The sequence below is a fragment of the Muntiacus reevesi genome, chromosome 20 (assembly GCF_963930625.1).
Source record: "Muntiacus reevesi chromosome 20, mMunRee1.1, whole genome shotgun sequence".
Lineage (NCBI taxonomy): Eukaryota > Metazoa > Chordata > Mammalia > Artiodactyla > Cervidae > Muntiacus > Muntiacus reevesi.
In genome coordinates this window covers 12,066,419-12,089,089 of record NC_089268.1, presented here as the reverse complement: position 1 = coordinate 12,089,089, position 22,671 = coordinate 12,066,419, and the positions used below count along the sequence as shown (strand labels likewise).

Here is a 22,671-nt window from a genome sequence, read left to right as displayed (position 1 = left end):
TTCTCGTTGCAGAGTGCAGGCTCTAGGCATGCAGGCTTTAATAATCGTGGCACACGGGCTGAGTGTGTGACTTGGGGGAGCTGTAGCACGCAGGCTTTGCTGTCCCACAGCATGTGGGATCTTCCCAGACCAGGGATTGAACCCCTCCCCCTGTATAGGCAGACAGATTCCTGCCCACTGTACCATCAGGGAAGTCCAGAACCTCCAACTCCTGTTTCAAAACACTCACGTGAAGACGACTGAAATTTAAAGGAGAGATCAAGGTAGATAAATACATTTGGTGTTCACTGACGTATGGATAGTTTTTAAAGCCATGAGGATAGATGAGACCATTAAGAGGCGAGCATAAATGTAAAAGGGAAACGAGTAGAAAGAGGTTTTTTAAAAAAATTAATCCTCATTAAATTAAAAGTTATAACAGATGCTATTTTTTGACCCCTGTGAAGAAGACTTTGTATGTATCTCATGGAATTCATCCAACAGTATCGCCAGGCAAGAAATTAAGGCTCAGAGGGAAGAGGGTTTGCACATGGTCACATAGGAGGTAGAAGCAAAGAAGAGGGACTAGTGAAGGAGACTATTGAGAAGGAGCAAACCGTGCAGTAGGAGAAAAACCTTGAGTGTATTTTTTAAACTCTCAGAGCCCCAGTTTCCACATCTGTGAAATGGGACTAGCAATGACCCTGTCATTAGAGGATTAGAAGCAATATATGCAAAGTACCCGATACAGTGCACCTAGGAAACATGCAACTAGAGGATAGCCATAATGCCTGTGAATGTTTAATTTGTTGTATTTAGCTTTACTATTTCACGCAAATAGAATGACGTTCCCCCAGATTCCTTACCCAGGGGTCAGTGGACATAGGGATGGAAAAAAGTGAGACGATCAGTAAGGAAAAGGGCAAGAGGAAGAAGGGCCTTCAGGGTGCCTGTCTAAAGTGGGCTCTGTGGACTGACCAGCATCCAGATGGGAGGAGTGAAAACCGTTTCCACTACCCCTGGGGCCCCATGTGTCTGCAGGATTGATGAGTGGACTCTCTGGGTGTGGACACAACCTCCAGGTCCTTTCAGGGATATGGGCTCAATCCACACGAAAGGAAGAAAACCTACAAATCAAGCCAAAAAGTGAAACTTTTATTATTTTTATTTTACTATGTTATTTATTTGATTATAATCCAGTGTTTAAAATAAATATCCATGAATCCATTCTGATATAAATAAATCGCTGAATAAATCTCCCATGCAGGGGAACTCCAAATAATTTCCCTTCTCAAGGAATGGCAACGTAAAGGGGGATGAAGTAACCGAACAGTGGAGAAATCTGGCTAACACAACCTTACTTAGGTAATCAAGGTTAACACTGACAGTGATAAATCATTTTGACACTAAATAACTAAACAACAATAACAAACTCATGATATAATATGATCACATTTTACCCATGTGACCTTTGTCCGCAGAATACATTATCCCAGCCTTACCGTGAGAACACATCAGACAAACCCTAACTGAGAGACATTTTACAAAATACCTGACTGGTACTCTTCAAAATTGTTAAAATTACTGAAAATAAGCTAAGTCTTAGAAACTGTCACAGCCAAGAGGAACCTCAGGAGACATGTAGCAAACTGAACGGGATCCTGGAACAGCAGAGGATAGGTAAAAATTAGGCAAATATAAAAGTATAGATTTTAGTTAATGATATATTGATATTTATTTATTAGTTGTGACAAATGTAGAGTACTAATGTTAGATATTAATAATAGGGAAACTGGGTGTGGAGCTCACGGAAAGAAAAGTGTGTAGTTGCTCAGTCGTGTTCAACTGTTTGCAATCCCATGGACTGTAGCCCGCCAGGCTCCTATGTCCATGGGATTCTCCAGGTCAGAATACTGGAGTGGGTTGCCATGCCCTCCTCCAGGGTATTTTCCAGACCCAGGGATCAAACCCAGGTCTCCCGCATTGCAGGCAGATTCTTTACCATCTGAGCCACCAGGGATGGCAGATTTTCTATAAGTCTAAGAGTATTCTAAAACTAAAAGTTTATTTTATATATTTAAACACAGTTTAAAAGGTACAGTTTAACACTAGACACAGAGAAAGTTTTCTGGAATCATTTTTTTTCCTGCTTCTTAGGGAGGTGGCTGAAGTCATGGCTTCACTGTAAAAAAAAAATGGACAGGAAACAGGAGAGACAGGTGTGGACAAGGGCAGGCAGACTCCCGGACAGGCAGAGAAGGATGTCAATTAGTTGGAACAATGGAAAAATCTGGGAGAGAGGCAGAGAGAGCCACATGTCATCTCACCTATTTTTTGAAAACTCACACCTAGGCTGAACATGTTAGAAATAGTTGAACAGTGGGCTTTTAACCACTGGCCCTAAAAAGGAGTGAAGGAAAGGAAGGAAGGAGGGAAGGAGGGAGGGAGGAAGGGAGGGTGAGGAGGGAGGAAGAAGGAGGAGAAAAACAGAGAATTTCCATTTCAAAAAATTCTTACTTAAAACAACTTTCTGGACTGTTAGCAGTATTTCACAATGCAGTCATCTCATTTTGGCAGCTTGATTGATTTCCTGATTTTCAGGAAAACTGAGCTGTCATCTGGTTCCTACTTGGCTGTTTACCGACATGAATATGCAGTTCTCACAAAATGTGGAATGGCTGGTGAAGAAGTGGAGTATAATTCTTTCTGACGTGTTGCTCCAAGCCCTCCACTGTCTCAAAGATGAAGAAACCCAGGAGAGAAACTTTCCTCCTTTCCCCATAAAAAAGGAGAGTGAAGTTCATTTCTTTGGGAGTTTTTCACATGAACTGGAGGTTCTGAGCCAGTCTGTCGGGTGGGAGCGGATGGGAATGAGTGCACCCCCATGGTTTTCTGTGATACCCACGCAGCTCCACTGAAGCTCAAGAGCAACGGCTGTGGCATGGATCTCTGGGTACTCTCAGGAGGATGGCTGTCATCAACATGTGTTTTTGAGCACCCCCTGGTACAAGAGCTAATAGTGACTCTCTATGCACTTTCCCCTCACCAGTCCTATGAGGTAGTAGGCCCTTCTATACCATTTTAGAGAAAGAAAATGAGGTTCAGAGTAGATACCCTGCCCCCCAAACTTACATGGTGTGATGGTTAGTTTTATGTGTCAACTTGGATAGGCTGTATGCCCAGTGGTATCCTTAGACCCTAGTCTAGAAGATGCTGGAAAGAAATTTTGTAGATGTGATTAACATTTACAGTCTGACTTTGAGTAAAGCAGATTACCCTCTATAATGTTTGCAGACCTCATCTAATTAGTTGAAGGCCTTAAGAGCAAAAATTGAGTCTTCTTAGAAAAGATAGAATCTGCCTTAAACCTATAAGCTGTTCTGCCTGAATTTCCAGCTTGCTAGCCTGCCCTTCAGATTTCAGGCTTGCCAGCTACCCACCCAGTTCCATGAGCCAGTTCCTTAAATCCATCTCTCCCTTCTCGCTCAACCCCAGGTCTTTTCGGATCCAAAGCCCACAACTCCACACTTCTCAACTCCACCCTCTGCTGTCTCCTAGATCCTGCATGAGAAGCTGCAGATACCAGGGTCGTAATATAAGCTGTACTATAAGAGACCGAGGTCAGATCTCTTGAGGACCCTGTGAGGAAAGATTTAACATGAAGGACACCAGTTGAGTGGAGAAAACCACTGTTGAGAAGGAGAATGTGACAATGTCAGGAAGATGGGGGTAATAATCAAGGAGGGAAGAGCATGTGGCAGAGAAAACAAAAATAATTGTTAATGCTTGGTGAGTGCTTCCCATGTGCCAGGTACTGTTCTGAGCGCTTCCCTTATGTTAATTTCTTTGTACTATTATGCTCACTTTATAGATGAGGAAACTGAGGCCCAAGGTCACAGTTTCTGGTACATGGTAGAACAGCAGGGAGTTGCCTGCAGAGCCTAACACTTAACCCCTTAGGAAGCCACACAGAGAAAGAAGAGGGTGAGAGAGAAATGCCACTCTCCTGACAGAGGATGAAAAGGCGAGGCTGGACTAGGCTGTCATTTCTAAAGCCAAGGCCGGATCCTGCTTGCCTGGAGGAAATCCAACCACAATCTCTGTTGGGGTTCCTTCTTGGAGTTACACACAAGTTCTGGGATCTTATGAACTCCACAATATGAGGAAAGTTCCTTCTGTTCACTAATCTGTACTTAAAAACCCTGAGGCGCTGCGTCAGTTAAGAATGTATAGGCTCTCCATAGTGGCTCAGCAGTCAAGAATCTGCGTGCGATGCAGGAGACCCAGGTTCGATCCCTGGGTCAGGAAGATCCCCTGGAGGAGGTCATGGCAACCCACTCCAGTATTCTTGCCTAGAGAATCCCATGGACAGAGGGGTCTGGCGGGCTGCCATCCGTGGGGTCACACAGAGTCGGACACGACTGAAGTGGTTAAACCGCAGCAGCAGCTCTCCACAGAAGAAACCCCGAATAATTTCAGCCAAGACCAGGAGACCTTGGCTTATGGTCCAGCCTCCCCGAGCATACTCAGCAGCCTCCTCCTGAGTTTTTCCAGGGTGTTGACAGGGAGCTGGACACATTCCCAGAAGAATGTGGGCACTTATGGCCCTCTGCCTCGTTCCGGCCAGGAGAAACCACCTGCTAAGCCACACCGCTTCTCAAACGCACTTCCCTTCCTCACTCCGTCACCTTCATGCCCTCCCGGAGTCCTACTAAAATATTCTCAAGGGGGCGGCCTTCAGGAAAACAAAGAGTAACAACTGTCTTCCTGGGAGTTTCTTCTCTTGGCCCGCTGACACAGCCTGTTTTTTGTGTCTGTGATGATTGAGGGGACAGGGACGGTAATGCAGGAGAGGGGAGCGCACACGCTGGTCTCTGTGTGACTGTCCCACTGTTGCAGGGGAAAGAACAGTGCGGTGCTAAATAGGAGACCTGGACCCCTGCCTCTGCTCTGGGCCCAAATGTCTTCATCAGTAAAACTGTTAAGAAGGAACGCTGTAGGGGTGGGGATGGGAGGAGTCCATCTGCTTCAAAACTAGATACAGAGGCCTCTGCAAATTGCCTAGCAAAATGCCCCAGTCAGACCCATCCCTCCCTGGATGATAAGGTTGGGAGACACGGGAAAGGCAGGAAGTATGTGTTGTAGGCGTCCAGGGGCAGGTCTGGGTGTTCCCAGCCTGGCTCCATGATCATACAAGGGGAGGTGTGGGGTTACAAGTGGTGGGGGGAAGGAGTTGGCGGGGTGGTTAACAAGTAGCAAAGGATCCCTAAAGTCACATTTTAGTATCCAGGACAGAAGTTTTTAACTAGGGTCCCTGAACCACAGCCTGTACACTGGAATTCAGAGGTTGATGAACTGAGATTGGAAAATATTACAACTTAACCTCCACTCACCTCCATTTTCTCAGTTATTAATAAATGCAAAAAACTGTGGTTGCATTAGCAGAGCCAGTAGAAAGCAGTGCTTTTTCTTTCCTTTTACCTTTGCAGGTATCTTGAAACATTGTTTAAACTCATTTCTACTTCAAGTTGACAGTGGTTTATTGGGCTCATCCCCTCAATTCTTGTTATTTAATGTATTAAAGAAACCCGCCCTGAACGTCAACATACAGACTGCCCAAGGTAAAAAAAAAAAAAAAAGAAAAGAAACCCATATATTACAACATCACACACTTCAATATTTTCACAACTGTATTTCAACATAGCTAGTTTCCTTTGTGATCCCTTTATGCAAAGGAAAATATTTTGAGAAGGGATTCATGGCACAAAAATGGTCAAGGGCCCCCAGACCAGGAGCGGTCCCTATTGACGCGTGGCCCAGAGTAAGGATGGCTGCCCAGCTGAGCATAGGCTGCCACAGGAAGAACCAGGTCAGAATCCCACCAGGCACTGCTCCTGCTCCAGAAAACCTTGGGGTAGGACGCAGGGGTGAGGCATGACTGCAACGAGTCACGGAGATCTTTAGCTCGATGGAGTGGCCTTGGGCCTCTGCTGCCCGTTGTGAAAAAGGAGACGATCACCAGCCTCTTAGCTTAAATCACATGAGGATGGAGCCCCAAGCTCACTGTGGAATAAAGGGAAGGGAGCACTCAACTTTTGTACTCAGGGAGTTTTTTCAGCCCTCCCCCCATCCCCTTAATTTTGCCATGTTGTGCAGCATTCAGGATCTTAGTTCTCTGGCGAGGGATTGAACCCATGCACCCTGCAGTGAAAGCATGGAGGCTTAGCCATTGGACCACCAGGGGAATCCCCAGCCCAATTTAAGGAAACAAAAGCAAAGTGTAGGGAGAAGGGACAAGAAGAGATTCTTCCGCAGCTACAGTTGTATCTTCTCGGCTCAGGGATGAAAGTGTCAACCGACGAACCAATATTGGTGCACTATGATTAAAGAAAGTCCATAGCTTACTTGAGGGTTCACTCTTTGTGTTGTTCAGTTCCACGGGTTTTGAAAAATGCATAATGTCATGTATCCACCATGACATCATTGAGAATAGTTTTACTGCCCTAAAAATGCCCCATCTGAGCCTCAGTTTTAACATCTCTAAAATGAGAAAGTGAAACTCCTCTAAATCCCCTCATCCTCTCATTGTAGGTTTCTAATTTAGGCCTCTTGACAGAGTGGTGCTGAAATCAACAAAATGTTGCTCTAAGTGTGGTCTGATATCCATCAGAATCACTGGGCTTGGGTTGAGGCGATGAGGTCCTCATTCAAACCTTCTGGGTTCTCAACCTCAGACCCACGAAACGCAGGGTCAGGGCCCAGGAATCTGCATTTTAACCGGACCCTGGTGCACAGGGAAGTTTGAGACCTCAACAGAGTATTCAAACCTGAATACACGAGGATCCAACCCATTGTCAGGTTAAAGCTCGGGAGAGATGTACAATTCCGTAAAGGGGGAAGGAGCAGCACTGTTTTCCTGGAAAAAGCCTGTTTCTGCCTTCCCCAGCTTCCAGTCAACAAGCCTCCTGTTGTTTCACATCTTGATTGCTGCTCACTCACCCAAAATAACCTGCATGCAGTGTCTCACCAGCTGCAGCTCTCTCTGCAACTCCCTTAATTTAGCAGCCAGTCACATTTGGCTCAACAACAAAGGGGCTCTGGGAAGGGGCCCCTCCCTCATGGCCATCTGTCATGGATTGAATAAAGTGCCCCCCAGATTCATGTCCCCCATCCAGAACCTCAGAATGTGACTTTATTGAAAATAAGGTACTTGCAGACGTAACTACTAAGGATTAAGATGAGATCATACTAGATTAGGGTGGGTCCTAAATTCAGTGACTGATGTTCTTATAAGATCAGTCAAAGACAGACACACATAGGGGAGAAGGCCATGGGAAGACAAGGGCAGAGGTAGGGGTGATGTAACGACATACAAGTCAAAGAACACCAAAGACGTCAGGAGTCACCAGAAAAAAGAGGCCAGAAGATTCTTCCCTAGAATCTTCAGAGGGAACATAGCCCTGCCAACACCTTGATTTCAGACTTCCAGCCTCCAGAACTGTGAGAATAAATTTCTATTATTTTAAAGCCACCCAGTTTGTGGTAATTTGTTATAGCAGCCCTAGCAAGTTAATACGTCATCACTACCACAGACCGCCGCCCCAGTTCAGCCCCACTCCAACCATGAAAGAAAGGACCCCACACACACAAGCAATTCTCCACGTTATGTGCTTTAATGTGGCCAGTTATGATCAGAGCTATTTTCTCCCAACCAACACCCTCTGAATTCTGCATTTACTAAGCCTGTTTCCCACACAAGGACAGGGGGCCTTCCATCCTCTGCTTGGAAGGCTGTAATCCAAGACGGGTTGAGACTTTAGTAGTGATAAATAAATATTGGTCCCAGGGGCAGTGCCTGGCAGGTGGTACCACGAGGCCATTCCTGGGCCCAGCTGAGGGTCTGGCTAGAACGGTCACTGCAGCTTCATGCCACTCCGGCGCCGAGAGTCCTTCCGGGCAATGGGGCTGAAGTTCACGATCTCCTTGTAGATGTGCTCTGAGGAAGGCAAGGGGGTTCAGGGGTGGTGGGTGCTGAGGGCAAGCGCCTGCCTCCCTCCCCCAACAGACATGGTGCAGAGCCGGAAATCCGCTCAGTGCAGGAAGAAGCGCATGCAGGAGACAGTGTTTGCTCAGAGAGAAAGAGGACACAGTCTCCAGGAGAAACGGCAGGGCCACTAAGGCCAGGCGGGGAAACGAGGCCAGCAGAGGAGACAGAGGCTGCAGGCTGCGGGGGGAGGCGCTGAGGCGCCCGGCCCTTACGCTTCCATTCGTCCACTGTGAGTTTCTCGCGTTCTAAGGGATCATCAAGCAGTTGCTGGGCCTCTGTCTCCTCCTCGGGGTCCCGGAAGGGCTCAAAGAAGGGGTGGGCCAGGGCCTGCGAGGCCGTCAGGCGCTTGTCCACATCCAGCTCCAGCAACTTCTCCAGCAGGTCTGTGGCTGCCGTCACAGAGCGTGAGCCTCATGTCCCAGGCCCGGGAGAACCCAGCCCGCCCGCGGGGACACAGACTGCAGGCCCCCGAGACTCACCCTGGGGGCTAGCACGCGGGAAGAGCTGAGAGAAATCCTTTTTGGGGCTTTGTGGCAGGGACTGGATGTAGGATTTGGCCTGGAAGACAGAACAGCACTGAGTAATCCCAAGTTGTCAGCTCCTTGGGACTTAGGCCGTAGGATCTAGAGCAGGGACCCCAGAAAAGCCGCTGAGCAGGGCTGAGGGCTCAGGTCCGAATCCAAAGTGAGATAAAGGCAAGCGCCCTTGTCAGGGCAGAGAGGCGGGGCGGGTGAGCCCACCTCCCTGCTCCTGGCCCACCAAGGGCACAGCCCCAACCAGCCTGGGCCCATCTGCCCCTCACCGCCTTGTCATTCAGCTTCTGCACAAACTCTGCGCCTGGCACCCCGGTCACTTTCAGGATCTGGGTCAGCTGGTCCAGGTCTTGGCAGCAGGTTAAGGCTCGGTCTCACTCGCTGGGTCGGGGGGAGCGGGTCTGGAGCTGCCCTTCCCACTGCCCCTCCATCAGGCCCACCCAGCAGGGTGGACCATCCAGGCTCCAGACACCCACCTCCTCCTGCTTTCAGGAGGGGAGGTTCATCCTTCAGGACGCAGGTGAGACTTCCCACCTGCCAGGCTGGGTTAAGGGTCCCTCCCCGCAAATGCTCCTGCAGGTGCCACCTTCCCAGCCTCATCCCACTCCGTCACCTCCGTGCATTTCTTTGTCTACTCCCCCCACACCCTTGCATTCTGAGCTTGGCAGGGAGACCCCGTATCATCTCCCCAGTCCCTGTAAGGCACACGGAGGTGCTCAACTGGTGGGTGTGGTGCCAAAACATCAAGTATTTTCTGCAGGATGGTGGAATCACAGGTGACTGGTTTTCATAATTTTGCTTCTCTGCACTTTAAAATTACTCCACTGGGGAGCATGTGTTACTGTCACATTAAGAAAAAGAGAGAGATTTAAGTAAGAAAGTGTCTGTTGAAGGAATGAATCCCTGGATGAAGACTGGCTTTTTCAGCAAAGGATACAATCTTTCCCCTTGAACAGCGTCTTCCCTGTCAGCATCTCTGCCATGATACAGCCCACAGACCAGATGTCCACTGCAGAAGGAGGGGGAGGAGGTGTCACCTGGACCAGCTGGTCAGGACCTGGCAGTCGGTCAACCCAGAGTCTCCAAGACAGGCTTGAGGATGCCATCAGAGAAGACCCCCAGCCCCCTCCCTGGGGCAGCTGACCACTGACCGGTCTGGTTGTAACGCATCCAGCTGAGAATCACCTCAGGGGCCCGGTACCAGCGAGTCACCACGTAACCCGTCATCTCCACATCCGTATGCCGTGCCAACCCAAAATCCAAGATCTACGACTCGGGGCACAAAGGAAAAAGAGCTCTCTGAGGAGAGGGGGTCCCTGGAGCAGCTTCTGGGGGCTTCGGCGGCGGGAGAGGGGCCCACCCCGAGCCCAGGCCAACCCTGCCTGGGCCCACTCACCTTCAGCTCACAGTCCTCGTTCACAGCGAGGTTGCCCGGCTTCAGGTCCTAGAGGAGAGGAGAGATGGCATGCTGGACAGAGGCAGAGACGGTGTCCCCACTCGGCTGCCACCCAGCACGTGGCCCCGGCCAGGCCCCTGCCGCTTTCTCCGGGTGCCGGTCTCCCGTGCAGAGTGAGGGTTGGACCAGGTGTCCTCTAGGGTCCATCCGGCTCTAAAATGCTCCGACTCTTGGAGCCTGAAACACCCATCTCAGCTTCACTGGTGACATTTTCCCAGAAAGTTCCCCGAAACAGCAATTCTGAGCAGGCCTTCCTGGGCCAAGGCTGGGTCTGAAAAATCTCTATCCCTGGCTCCCCTTGTGCCATCTACCCTCCCCCCACTCCAACTTCAAGAAGACCCCAGGAGTGGGTGGGACCTTTGAGGATGTAGCAGAGAAAGCACTCACCCTGTGGACGACCCCAGCTGAGTGGATGTACTGTGTTGGAGGGAGAGAGGGAGAAGCGTGAGTCCAGAGTCCGGCTTTCACACTAGGCGTTCAGGCTGGCTCAGAGACAGCCTCTGCCCTGTCGTGGTGTATTCTCCCGAACCTTTGAGGCCTGGCCTCCCCCTGACCCCAGGTCTCAACACCCAGCCCCCATCCACTGCCCTCTGGCAGGCTCCAACCCACCTTAAGACCCTTGAGCATCTGATACACCAGGTATTGGATCTTGTCCTCACTGAACTCCATCCCCATGATCTTCTGCAGGTCCGTCTGCATGAAGGGCATCACCAGGTAGCTGCAAGGCATGAAGGCTTCCTGAACAGTCCCCAGGCACACCCAGCCCCAGGCCCCAGCTCAGAGGAGGGGCACGGGGCTGGGGCAGAACACAGGCCTTAGAGATGACCTTCGTGTGTGAGAAGAACCACTCCCACAACAGCCAGCCAAATCCCCAGGCACTGGGCCTCCCAGCTCCTGGCTCCCAGCCTGGCCCTGGCAGCCGCCCTGTTGGCAGAGCTCAGGGTATTTCAGCTGGAGCTGTGCTCAGGAAGACCAAATGCAGCAGTGTTCCCGCTCTTCAAAGGTATCCTCTCCTCGCCCTCCTCCACGCCCCACAGAAAGCCACTGCTGTGAGTTAGAAACACTTGCCAGTATTTCCTTCTGCTTCTGTACAAATATTTTCTTCCCACCTCAGAGGGTCATGAGCGGCCATGAAAATCCTCAAACATCCAAAATGTCTCCCTTCCAAGAAGGAAACGATAAAACAGTTTCCAGGAGGGTGAAGAAGGAAGAAAGAGATAGCTGAACCATCACCCTCTCTTAATGGGATTGCAAAACAGGTCAAAGTCAGCAAAATGTAACTGCTACTCAAGGCAGTAACAGCAAAGTCCAGAACAGAAAAGGATAAAGATCTGGAAAGGAGTTAAACAAATAAAAGAATGTGGAGGCCATCTCCATGAGCCTGTGACTCCCGGTCTTCTTCCACCTGACTGTACCCCCTCCCATGCACTGGGAACCCCTGCTCTATGCACAGGCTCCTCCCCACCTTCATGTTTCACCGCTACGGAGAAACTGATTCTGTTCAGCTGACAAACTCACTGACGTCTTACGGTGCTACAACCACCCTCCCTTAACCTTATTTCTTCCAGTACCCCTGCTCCTTCTCTCTCTTTTCCCTCCTAATCAAACTTCTAGAAAGAGTGGTCCTCACCTGTCAACCCCACTGCCTTAAAGCGCAGTTCCCTGACAACGGGGTGTCTGCTCCTGCCCCACCAGCCCAGCGCACATACCCATGACTCCCTTTCTTTCTGTTGGAACTTGTGTAAAGCTTGACACTCCCTCAAGGTTCTCTGCGAATTCCAGCTCTGGTCAGGCGGGCTCAGCTCTCTGCCTGAGGATCCTGTTGTACCTTCTCTTTCATGTTGATATCTTAACCCACAGCATCATGCCCTGCGCTAGCCTGTCCCTGGGCTTCGGCTTTCACCCACCAGTGGTTATTCTGGCCCAAGTCCACATCCCTGGCCCAGACCTTCCTAAACTCTGGGTTTGTTTGCTGAATAAACACTTGAATGTTCATAGGCTTTTCAAAAATGAAGTGTCCAAAGTGGAGTTCATTATCTTTTTCCTAAGATCTGTTTTTCCTTCACCTTGTATTCCCAGTAGGAACCTGGCATCTCCTGACCTCTCCTCGCCACTGCATCCCAAGGGATACAACACTCTGACAGTGCTGCCTCTCGATGGGTCTCAGGTCAGCTCTTGGGACCCCATCAACTTGACTGCATTTAGAACAAGGTCTGGTTCTCCCCAAAGTTGTCCCTGGTCCTTTCTTGCTGCTGCCAGAGTGCATCCCCAAATCCGCTCTGACCACCTCACCTCGCTGCTCAAAACCTCCATAGCCTTGAGGCTGCCTGTGGAGTCAAGTCTGGACTCAGCCTAACTAAATCAGCCACTGCTTCACTGCACTTCTCAGGATGGCCCAGCCTCTTTCACACATGCATCATGGCCTTGGTCCATGCAGTTCCTTCTCCTTGGGATGCCTTCAGCCCTTCTACCTCAGGCAAACATTTACTCATCCTTCAGGGTTGAGTTCAGAGTTACCTCCTCTATGAAGCCCACTGAGGCAGCTGGCAGTTCCCGGCTCTCCACAGACTCAGAGCACTGACCACCACTGTCAGTATCCACCACTGTCTGTCTGGAGGAGCTGGTCCACTTTAAATTCCCAATGCCAAGCCCAGCAGCTGGCATTGTAGGGAAAAAAATCCATTCAAACTCACTGCGTTAAACTGAAAACAAAAGCATCCTAATAAAGAGAACTGCGGTTACAGTTGAAATAGGACTGGAAAAAAAAAATCAACCCACTCCAAGTTTCCTAAATTTTAGCAGGTACTGCGCTAGCAAGGCCGTGCATTTAGCAACTAAATTTTCATGTTCTGTGTAATTCTGAGAAACATCCCATTGGCCAGGGCGGCCAAGGCTTTGCGATCCTCGCTTCATTCTAGGAAGAGTCCTGAGGTCCAGACCCACACCTGCACCAGGACACGGCGAGGGAGGCTAATGCAAACCCTGTGGGGGCTGGCACTGATGTCTCTGGTGTTAAAGGTGGGTAAAGCAAAGCAGATGAGCAGACAGATCTGTGTCAGCTGGGCTCCGTAAAAAGCCCTTCCCACCTTTTTAGGCCAGCAGTTCTCTCCACCGTTGGCTGGATCTCTCCCCAGCCCAAAGGCACACAGCCTCCTGGGACAGGAAGCCCCCCCCACCCCCTTCGCCCGAAGAGAGAACCTGGACCCTCCTCTTACTTGCCCCCCCAGTGGCAAGCAAGGCCTGCAAACGTCCTGGAACCGAGCACAGCCTGACTCACAAGTCATGGAAGTTGCACAGGGAGGAGGCTGGGGTGAAGACGTCCAGGAGCCCGATGACCTAAAGAGAAGATGGCCAGTGAGAGCCGGGCAGCCGCTGCGCCCCTCTGCACTTGTCCTCTGCGGCCCCAGGCCTGCACAGGGCCACCTCCCCTTTCCTAGAACAGCATCTCCAGAAGGAGGCAGGTTCCCAGCCTTCTGGGAAGAAGCAGTAAAAGGGGCAGGGGTGGGGGAGGGATTCCCCCACCTGGGCAGGAATTTGTAGCGCACTGCGATGGAGAGTCAGGCTGGGATAAGGGATGGGGGACATGTCTGTGCTCACTGACCCCAAGTCTGGTGCTCAGAAGAAGCGGCACAAATGCAGTCTCGGCTCAGACAGGGAACCTCGAGTGGGGAAGGGAATCGAGGCGGGGACAGAGAAGGGATCTTCCAGCCAGCAGGCTCCCTGTCCTTGACCTTGGGTCTCACCACATCCAACCCTGCCTGCCAAAGGGCTGATGCAGAGCTGGGGCGAGACTTCCCAGCTGGAGGCCATGGAGAGGAGCTGACTGAGGAGGAATGGGACTTAAAATATGCACAGTGCACATGTTGGGTTTCCCCTGGTGGTTTAGCAGTAAAGAATCCACCTGCAATGCAGGAGCCGCTGGAGATGTGGGTTTATCCCTGGGTCGGGAGGATCCCCTGGAGGAGGAAATGGCAACCCACTCCAGTATTCTTGCCTGGAGAATCTCATGGGCAGAGGAGTCTGGCGGGCTACAGTCCATGGGGTCACAGAGTTGGACACAATTGAAGCGACTTAGCAAAACGCTTGTCTGCCAATACAAGTCCCCTGCAGCAAAGCCTGGGGGCCAGGTTCAGCACTGGGTCACTAGTTTCCTGGCTGTTTCAATCAGATGGGACAGTCTTGAGGTCATGCTCTGGGGCCTGGAGCCAGGCTGTCTAGGGTCAGATCCCAGCTCTGCCACTGACTAACCATATAATCTGTCTGTCTACGGCCATACCACCCTGAACGTGACTGATCTCGTCTGATAACCTGCGAGTCTTTCTGTGCCTCAGTTTCCCTGTCTGTATAAGGCGGTAATGGTACTTATATGACACTGTGAGGATTAAACATTCTAGTTTCTGCAAAGTTCTTAGAACTGTGCTTGGCACATAAGTGCTCACAGGTTTCTATTATCCTTGTTGTAATTATGTGGAAACAGCATTAACCAGGATCCTGGGCACCAGGTCTTAGATCTAGAACAACTACGGAGTTCCTCGGTGCCCATCTCCTCATAACAGTGAGACACCAAGGTCATTCTGCGCCACTGCCAAAAATTCCTTTGCACCTTACCTGGGAAGTAGGCGGGGTGGGTCCTGGCACATAGTTTTAATAATCAGGTGAGGAACAAGGATCAGAGGAGCAGGGAGGAGGTTCCTTTTCTGCTGGCGCTGTTGGGTCATCATCTTGGGGGATCTTCCATGTGTGGGCACATGCGCACACACGGAGGGGCCTGGTCAGGACCCTCTCTGGGGCTGCCCTCCCGCCCCTGCCTCCCCGAAGCAGCCCCCAGGCCCAACCTACATTCTCATGCTGCATGTGTTTCAGCAGCAGCAGCTCCCGATAAGCCCGCTTGGCAAAGATCTCAGACTGGAAGGGCCGGCTCAGCTTCTTGATGGCCACCTTCTCCCCTGACCGCTTGTCGATGGCTGAGCTGTAGGGTCAAAGGCAGGTCAGCAGGGAGCACGCCACCCCCCTCCCCAGACCAGAGGCAGGCAGGGCTCCAGACCCTGGGTGGCATCTCCCAGGCCATCTGGGGCGCCACGGCCATCCTCACCCCAATCCCTCTGGGCCAGCAGTCTTAGCTGGGAGGAGCTGATGCCCACCACCAGGAATGTGAGTGAACCACTGGAAGCACAGTGGGACTGGGAGAACGAGGAGGGAGCAGGCAGGATCTGAGAGAGGTGCCTACACCAGGGTCAAACAAGTTAATGTCAACAGGATCCCGAACAACTTGGCAAGTCGCTTCTTGTTTGCGTCTCCGTGTACCCATGTGTATTAAATAACAATCAATCGGGATTCGGCCAGATGAGCTCTGGGGTCCCTTGTAAATCCTGGACAAACAGATTCAGTCCTAATTCAACCCACAGAGACCCCCACCAAGCAGGTGCGAAAAGCGAGCTGGCGCCTGGGGCGGCCCCATGGCCAGCCTCCACAGCCCGAGGCTCCTACTCCACATCGAGGTCCAGCCTGCTGCCTCCTCCAGTCCCAGAGCTCAGCCTGGGAAAAGCACCCGTGAAAGTCTTCCCAACCCGCCGGACTCTGGGCCTTGGGGTCCTTGATCAAAGGTGGTGGGCGCACAGCTTCGCGCGCCCAGCAGGTGAGGGGGACACGGGAGGCGGGTCCGGGAAGCCGGGGCGGGGGGGATTGGCCGGGCTCTGGCTCTTGCGGAGGTCCCGCCCGTGTCCCGGTGCCTGGGCGCCCACCAGCGGCCTGGCCGGATGCCCCAGGCGCCCCCGACGCCCCAGTGGCCGCGCAGGCGCGGGGGGGGGAGGGGGGTCTCACCATACGGAGCCGTAGGCCCCGCTGCCTATGTGCGTCAGGGACACGTAGGTCTTGGGCAGCTCCCAGGCGGTCTTGTTGACGTCCTGCTTGTAGAAACCCTTTTTCCGGGTGAAGCTCATCCCGGGCACTCGGCGTCGGCGGCCCCAGCGCGGTGGCTGCGCTCGCGGCCCGCCGGGCTCCCAGCACCTGGCGCCCGCCCGCGGTGCCCGCCCAGGTCTCCTGCTCCTCCCCTGGCGAGGGCGGGTCCCCGCCAGGCCACGCGTCCCACCTGCCGGCGCGCCCAGGTGCGCTGCGCCGCGGCTGCCGGGAACCCCGAGTTTCCGCCGGGGTCGAAGTTCGAAACCCCGGCTACAGACCCGCGCGAAGCGGCGGGGGCGCCGCGGTGCAGGGGGTGGGGTGGGGGGGGCGCTTCCCGGCCCCCACGGAGGGCAGAAGGCAGGAAGACAGCCTCCCAGCTGCTGCCAGCAGAGGATTCTGTAGGAAGATCTCGGAGATTTTTAAGACAATTTTGGGGTAAAAAAAAAAAAAAAAACCCACAAAAACCCGTAACTTGTTGAGTATGGGAAGTTTCAAACATACAGAAGTAGCCAGTGCTGCTCACATTTGAATGTGCACACGAATCCCTGGGGTATTTCATTAAATACAGATTCTCGTTCAGGAGATCCGGGGTGGAGCCAAGATTCTGCATTTCTCACCAGCTCCTGGGCTCAGGGATCTCTGAATCACACGTTGATAAGCAGATTCAAATGACCCCGCATAACCCCAGTTGCAAACCCCACAACTTCAACAAGTACATCAACTCTTTTAGACAATTTTGTTTCCTCTATATACTTCCTCCCCCATTGTTTTGAAGCAAAACCACGCATCCTATCATTTCATCTGAAAATAATTTTTTGTATCTCTAAAAGATAAGGATTGTTTTAAAAACACAACTACAGTATCTTTTTTACACCTAGAATCAATAACAGTAATTCTGTAATATGAACCATCCAGTCTAGATTCACATATTTGGTTTCGAATGTGTTTTTGCTTGCTTCCTGCTGCCCTGTGAAGGCAATGACAAGCCAGAGCCTTCAGCCACCTGTGTCTGGTTGTTTGTGCATCCTGAAGAAGATTCTGGGCTCAGATTAAATCATGGAGACCTCCCAGGAACAGGGTCAGCAGCAGAGAATGGCTGCAGGAGGTCCAGATGCCTGACCTGGCTCGTCTGACCCCTTGCTGGCCTGGGAACTGGGTTGTGGAAGGGATGGAGATGCTGTGCTTCAAAGCCAGGGAGCACCCCCTGAGGGAGTCTTCAGAACCCAAGCCCTGTGCCACAGCCCCACACAGTCCTGCAGCATCAGACCCTGGGGGGGCGTGTGGGCGGGGGGTGCTGGGATCCCACAGAAACGCCCAACAAGCATTGTGGGCAGGGGATCTGTCTTACGTGTGTCCGTCACACAGTAGGCTGTGAAAAACTCTATGGAGAATGAGTGGGAGAGTCAGCCCATCAGAGGTGAAAAAAATATTTATCTGATGAACACTTACTTGTGTCTGCCGTGTACCAGTCATTATTCTAAGTGTTTTACATACCCAGCTCCCTTAATCCTGGTGAGAGGCCTGTGAGTCAGTAGTACTATTATCCTCATTTTACAGATGAGGAACCTGAGGTTCAGAGAAGTTAAGTCACTTGCCCAAGGTCAGACATCTGGGAAGAGGCAGAGATGAGTTGAAGAAGTTAAGACCATCTGCTTTGAGACTCCAAGTCTATGCAGTGTCTCTGGTTGAGAGACATTACTTTTTTTTTTTTTTTTTTTTGAGGTATTACTTCTTAAAGGAGATGGCCTGTGTTTCAAATTATCTGCCTCACCCATCCTAAAGACATGTCTACTGATCAAACCATGTCTCCCTCATACATCCTGCCCTGGGGATCTGACAAATTCCCCACCTTCTCCCCTACCTAACCTTCTGCTCCAGCCTTGAGACCCTGTAGGAGGAAAAGGGAAGGGGCTAGGAGCCTGGTGGAGGAGGGAGGCTGCAGGAGTTTTGGACCTTGGGGGTCAGTGACGCCAGTGGAAGGCACTCTGATTCAGAAGTTGGCATACTATCCTGGAGCCAGAGTCTAGGGCTGGGTACAATCAAGAGAGAGTTGTCCAGGAGACTCGGGTCTCCTGGGTTGAGGATCCAATTCTCCAGGGGACAGACAGGCCTTGAGCCTCTCGAAAACCTGAGTGTGACAGAGGTGAGCCCAGACAGGTGATGAATGTCAGGGAAGTAAGTGCTCATTGCCCAAGTGGTTGCAATCCTGAAAAGGCACGAGCTGGTCACTGAGGCTGTGGCTCTGGACGCCTCTTAAGCAATGGTCAGGAAGTGACTCAGGCCCCAGGCTTCGGACACTGACCCCCCTTCAGCCTCCACTGGACCTGTGTTGACTCAGTAGCCGGGCAGCCTTGGAGAAACAGCCTTAGGCGATCCTATCTGGGAGGTCATGAATGGGAGAGGAAGAGGAGGGGTCACCGAGGACCTCCTGGGTGCTCCCGGTTCACAGCCCCTGGGCTCCCTTCTGTTTGGGCTCCGAGGCCCCTCTGCACTTCTCCTCCCAGACACTGACCCTGTGTGGTTGGTTTCTGTCCTGTTAACATCGGGGCAGGGGGCATCTCTTTGGAATGAGACCCGCATTTCCATCCTGCCTCTGCATTACCAGCTGTGTGACCTGGGCCAAGTTCCTTCCCCTCTCTGAGTTTCAGTGTCCTCCTTGTAACATGGAAATGATGTTAAAACATGCTAAGTATATTTAAAGGGTCCTAGGGATGGTTCATTCTGAGTGCAGTAAAACAGCAACCCAGTGAGCTAGGGGCTGTCAGTATCTCCAGCCAAAGATCCTCCCAGAAACACACCTGTGGGTGAACAAACTGAGTTTGTCACTGGTTGCATCAAGGGAGAACATGCACATGGGAACCGGCAGGGGGCGGGGAGCCGTCTCAGTAAGGGAGTGTTGGGAAGGACTTGTTGCAAAGTTAGGTCATTTGGTGGAAGGTGTAAGGAAGCCGGACTTTGTTCCGGATGAGATGAAATCAGGAAGCGGAGGTGATTTTATGGTTAGGTGTCTTAATGAGTCTTACCTGGAAGGAGGAGCAATAGAATGAGGAGGGAGACACAACTGGTAAAGCGCCAGCCTTCGCTCAAGCGTAGCTGGATGGGGGTGTTTGGTCATGTTTGTGGTTTGGACGACACTTCTGTTTTCTCTGTGCTCAGACACGATTACAGAGTGTCTTGTTTTTGTCTCGATCCCATTGTGGTCACAGATGGCCTTGCCTGCGTTCAGTGGGAGCACATCAAGATGAGCTGCGCCAGGCCAGCTCTGAGCCATGCCAGGGCATGGCTGACGGGCCTGGGCAGCTCCCGGGTGTCAGGATGCAATGTTCGCCTCCTCCAGATGGACAAACTGAGGCCCAGAGGTGTTAAGTGATTTGCCCAAAGTCACATATGACCAAGAAGGTGGTGGACATGGTCTTCTAACGTGGTGTCCTGCCCCAGAATCTGCACGTTTAACCACCAGCCAGGCTGCCCAGCAAGTGTCTGAGAAGTGCTTGTTCTTGTGCGACTGTCTTCCCAGTGAGTCTGTGAAATGCTGGAAGGCAGGGACATGGTGTGGGGGATCACTGACCGCTTAGGGCTCTGCATTGCCATTGCAAGGAGGGTGGGGTCGATCCCTGGTCAGGGACCTAATATCCCACATGCTGCGTGGTGCGGCCAAAAGAGAAAAAGAAATGCAAGAGATAGAAGTCCCTGCCGCGTGGAGCTGACATTCTAGTGGGGAGGCAGATCAGAGACCAATGAGCACATGTACAGTATTGGGTTGAACCGAATGGCACTGCTGATATTTGATAATTTTATGTGGTTCAATCACATGTAATGTCAGGCAGTATTAAGTGCTATGAAGAAAATGCTTCCCTCATAGCTCAGTCGGTAAAGGATCTGCCTGCAATGCAGGACATCCTGGTTCAATCCCTGGGTGGGAAAGACCACCTGGAGAAGGAAATGGCAACCCACTCCAGAATCCTTGCCTGGAAAATCTCATGGACAGAAGAGCCTGGTGGGCTGCAGTCCATGAGGTCGCAAAGAGTGGGGCATGGCTGAATGACTAGCACTTACTTACTTAAGGATATATAAAGGACTTGGGAGGACTGTTTTGAGACGTGGGGGAGGAGTGGGAGAGGCAGAGAAGGTCTGTCTGAGAAGGCGTCATTGGAACAACACCTGGACAAGCACAGGGGTGAGGCAGGAGGATCGGGGGGGCGGGGTGCGGGGGGGTTGGAGCAGGTGTCTGCCTTCCTTCCAAAGGCTTCCACTCTGTTCCCACGTCTGACCTGCCCTCCCCCTCCTCCCGGGCCCCAACAGTCTCCGTCAAATCCTCCAGCTCAGAACACCTGGGGGTAGTTTCCTGGCCTCTGGTTTACCTGAATGTCTCCCCCCGCCCCCCACACCTCTTCCACTTCGAGGGGACTCAGGCCCGGAACGGAACATCCGTCCCAAGAACAGAGCATCAGACGCCCAATGCTCACCGGCCCCCCTCCTCCGAGGAGCTGCGGACTCAGCCTCCCCGCTCCTGACGCCGACCTGGTCCTCTCTCCCTGCCACGGCGTTAGCACCCCCTGGTGGACAGTGCGGGGTACGGCCGGCTCTGCTAGACTGGCGGCGCCCCCCGCAGCCTTCGCGGGACCCAGAAAGCAGACCGCCCCTCTTCACACCCTACATCGGCCTGTCCCTCCCACCCTCCCTACTCCACCCCAAGACCCACCTCCCTTCACCCAGCCTACAGGACTGGGCCTCCCGTCCTTGACCCAGTCCTGTGAAGACGTGGCCTGGGGTCCATCTGGTGGAAGATTCCAGCCAAGTCTGGGTCTCAGCTCCCTCTGATCTCTGCATTGTCCTTTGTAGCATCTATCATCCTTTTGAACACTTTATTTTTTTTTGGCCATGCCGGGAGGCACACAGGATCTTACTTCCCCAGGTGTATTTGTGCATGCTCATTCGATTCAGTCGTATCCAACTCTGCAACCCTACAGACTGTGACCCACCAGGATTCTCTATTTGTGGGATTCTCCCAGGCAAGAACATTGGAGTAGGTTGCCATGTCCTCCTCCAGGGGATCTTCCTGACCCAGAGATTGGCCTCTGCTTGCAATGGCTCCTGCATTGCAAGCAGATTCTTCACTGCTGAGCCACTGGGGAAGCCCCTTGTTTCCCGGACCAGAGATCAAACTGGGGCCCCCTGCGGTGGAAGAACAGAGTCCAAACCACTGAACCATCACTTTCAACTAACCTGCATTGTCCTCTGTGAGGTGTCCATCTCCCCCACTGGACAAATAGCTCTGGGAGGGCAGGGATAGTGTCTGGGTCACTGCTGAGCCCCCAGCACCACCCTGGCCCCCAGCAGGTGCTCAGTACAATAAGCCCCCTACATGAGAACCTTCAAGTTGCGATCTTTCCAAGATGGAAATGTGCATTCCATCACCTTAGGCATGAGTGAAATTGCAGCTTGCCCTGCAATTGGGTTTCCTTGGTGGCTCAGATGGTAAAGCGTCTGCCTGCAGTGCGGGAGACCTTGGTTTGATCCCTGGGTGGGGAAGATCCCCTGGAGAAGGAAATGGCAACCCACTCCAGTATTGTCTGGAAAATCCCATGGATGGAGGGGCCTGGTCAGCTTTAGTCCATGGGGTTGCAAAGAGTCAGACACGACTGAGTGACTTCTCTTTCTTTTCTTTCTGCAATTGTGTTAGTTGGGCACTTGGCTAACTTAGGTTGGACTCATTTATATGTAGAGGACTTACTACAAAGACTTAGTGAAGGAACCATATAGATTTGTCTCTTATGGGTACCAGAGGTGGTGAGGGGTCGTGGTGTGAAGACCCAAATGGTGGATCTGAAGGAGCAATGGTGGGGAAGATGCTTGGCGTCTGTCTCCCAGGAGGCAGCCGGGGTGCGGGGTCTGTCAGTCAGACACCATCTGCCCTGCGAGTTCACTGTTCTGCCATCGTTGCCTGAGGCGAGGCCCTGGCGTGCTATGCTGCGTGTGCAAGGCTGGATCCCTGTGTGGTGGTGAAAGGCGCTTGATTAGGAACCAGGGTGCACAACCCGAACTTGGGGACCTCTTCTCTGCCCAAGAATTTGCATGCAACTTCATTCCAAAGTGGGCCCCTCCCTGTCTATGACCCTCACTGCTCCCACTGAGGTTCTAGAGAAGCCAGACCCTCCACCCTTTGGAGTTGCCCTTCCTTCCTGGTCTTTAAAGACGGACTCTAAACTCACCTCTTCTAAGAGGTGGTCCCCAGTGAACCACAGACCTGCTCACCCCAGGACCCCAGTTGCTCCCCACCCCACACCCCCAGGCTTTATGACACCCACATTCTTGGATGGACGTGTACTCCCCCAAACCAGTGGGGGGTAGATGAGGACTGGGAGCAGAGCTGGGTTTGAATCTCAGGCCAACGCATTGAGGTGTGTGGCCATGAGCTGCTGAATGCATGTCTCTGAACTTCCTCATCAGTCCAGTGGGAGAGCGACACCTACCCGGCTGGAGGGTTTAGTGAGACTGGGGGTGCTGGGTTGCAGGCCTGTGCCTGGTATTCCTGCCCATCCCGCAGGACCTGCTCTGAGAGGCCCCCCGACCCGCCTCAAGCCATACCCCACTTGTCTCTCCCGGCCTCAGTTTCCTTCAAGCCTCTATTTATCTTATATGTTGTGTGAAAAGTCAAAGTGTCAGTCGCTCAGTCATGTCCGACTGTTTGTGACCCCATAAACTGTAGCCTGCCAGGCTCCTCTGTCCATGGAATTCTTGAGGCAAGAATACGGGAG

The 22,671-nt window shown here is 52.1% G+C and overlaps 1 protein-coding gene across 1 annotated transcript; it reads right to left on the bottom strand.

The window, feature by feature from the left end:
* Nucleotides 1-7,649: 7,649 nt before the first annotated feature.
* On the bottom strand, nt 7,650-16,166 carry MAPK13 (mitogen-activated protein kinase 13). Its single transcript, XM_065912275.1, has 12 exons — nt 15,836-16,166; nt 14,855-14,984; nt 13,293-13,351; nt 10,625-10,733; nt 10,403-10,432; nt 9,956-10,003; nt 9,711-9,825; nt 9,497-9,568; nt 8,829-8,908; nt 8,506-8,584; nt 8,239-8,415; nt 7,650-7,975 (listed from the first exon to the last, which is right to left on the bottom strand). The coding sequence occupies exons 1-12, from the start codon at nt 15,952-15,954 to the stop codon at nt 7,893-7,895; spliced, it is 1,101 nt and encodes a 366-aa protein (XP_065768347.1). The 5' UTR covers nt 15,955-16,166; the 3' UTR covers nt 7,650-7,892.
* Between the last annotated feature and the right edge of the window lie 6,505 nt (nt 16,167-22,671).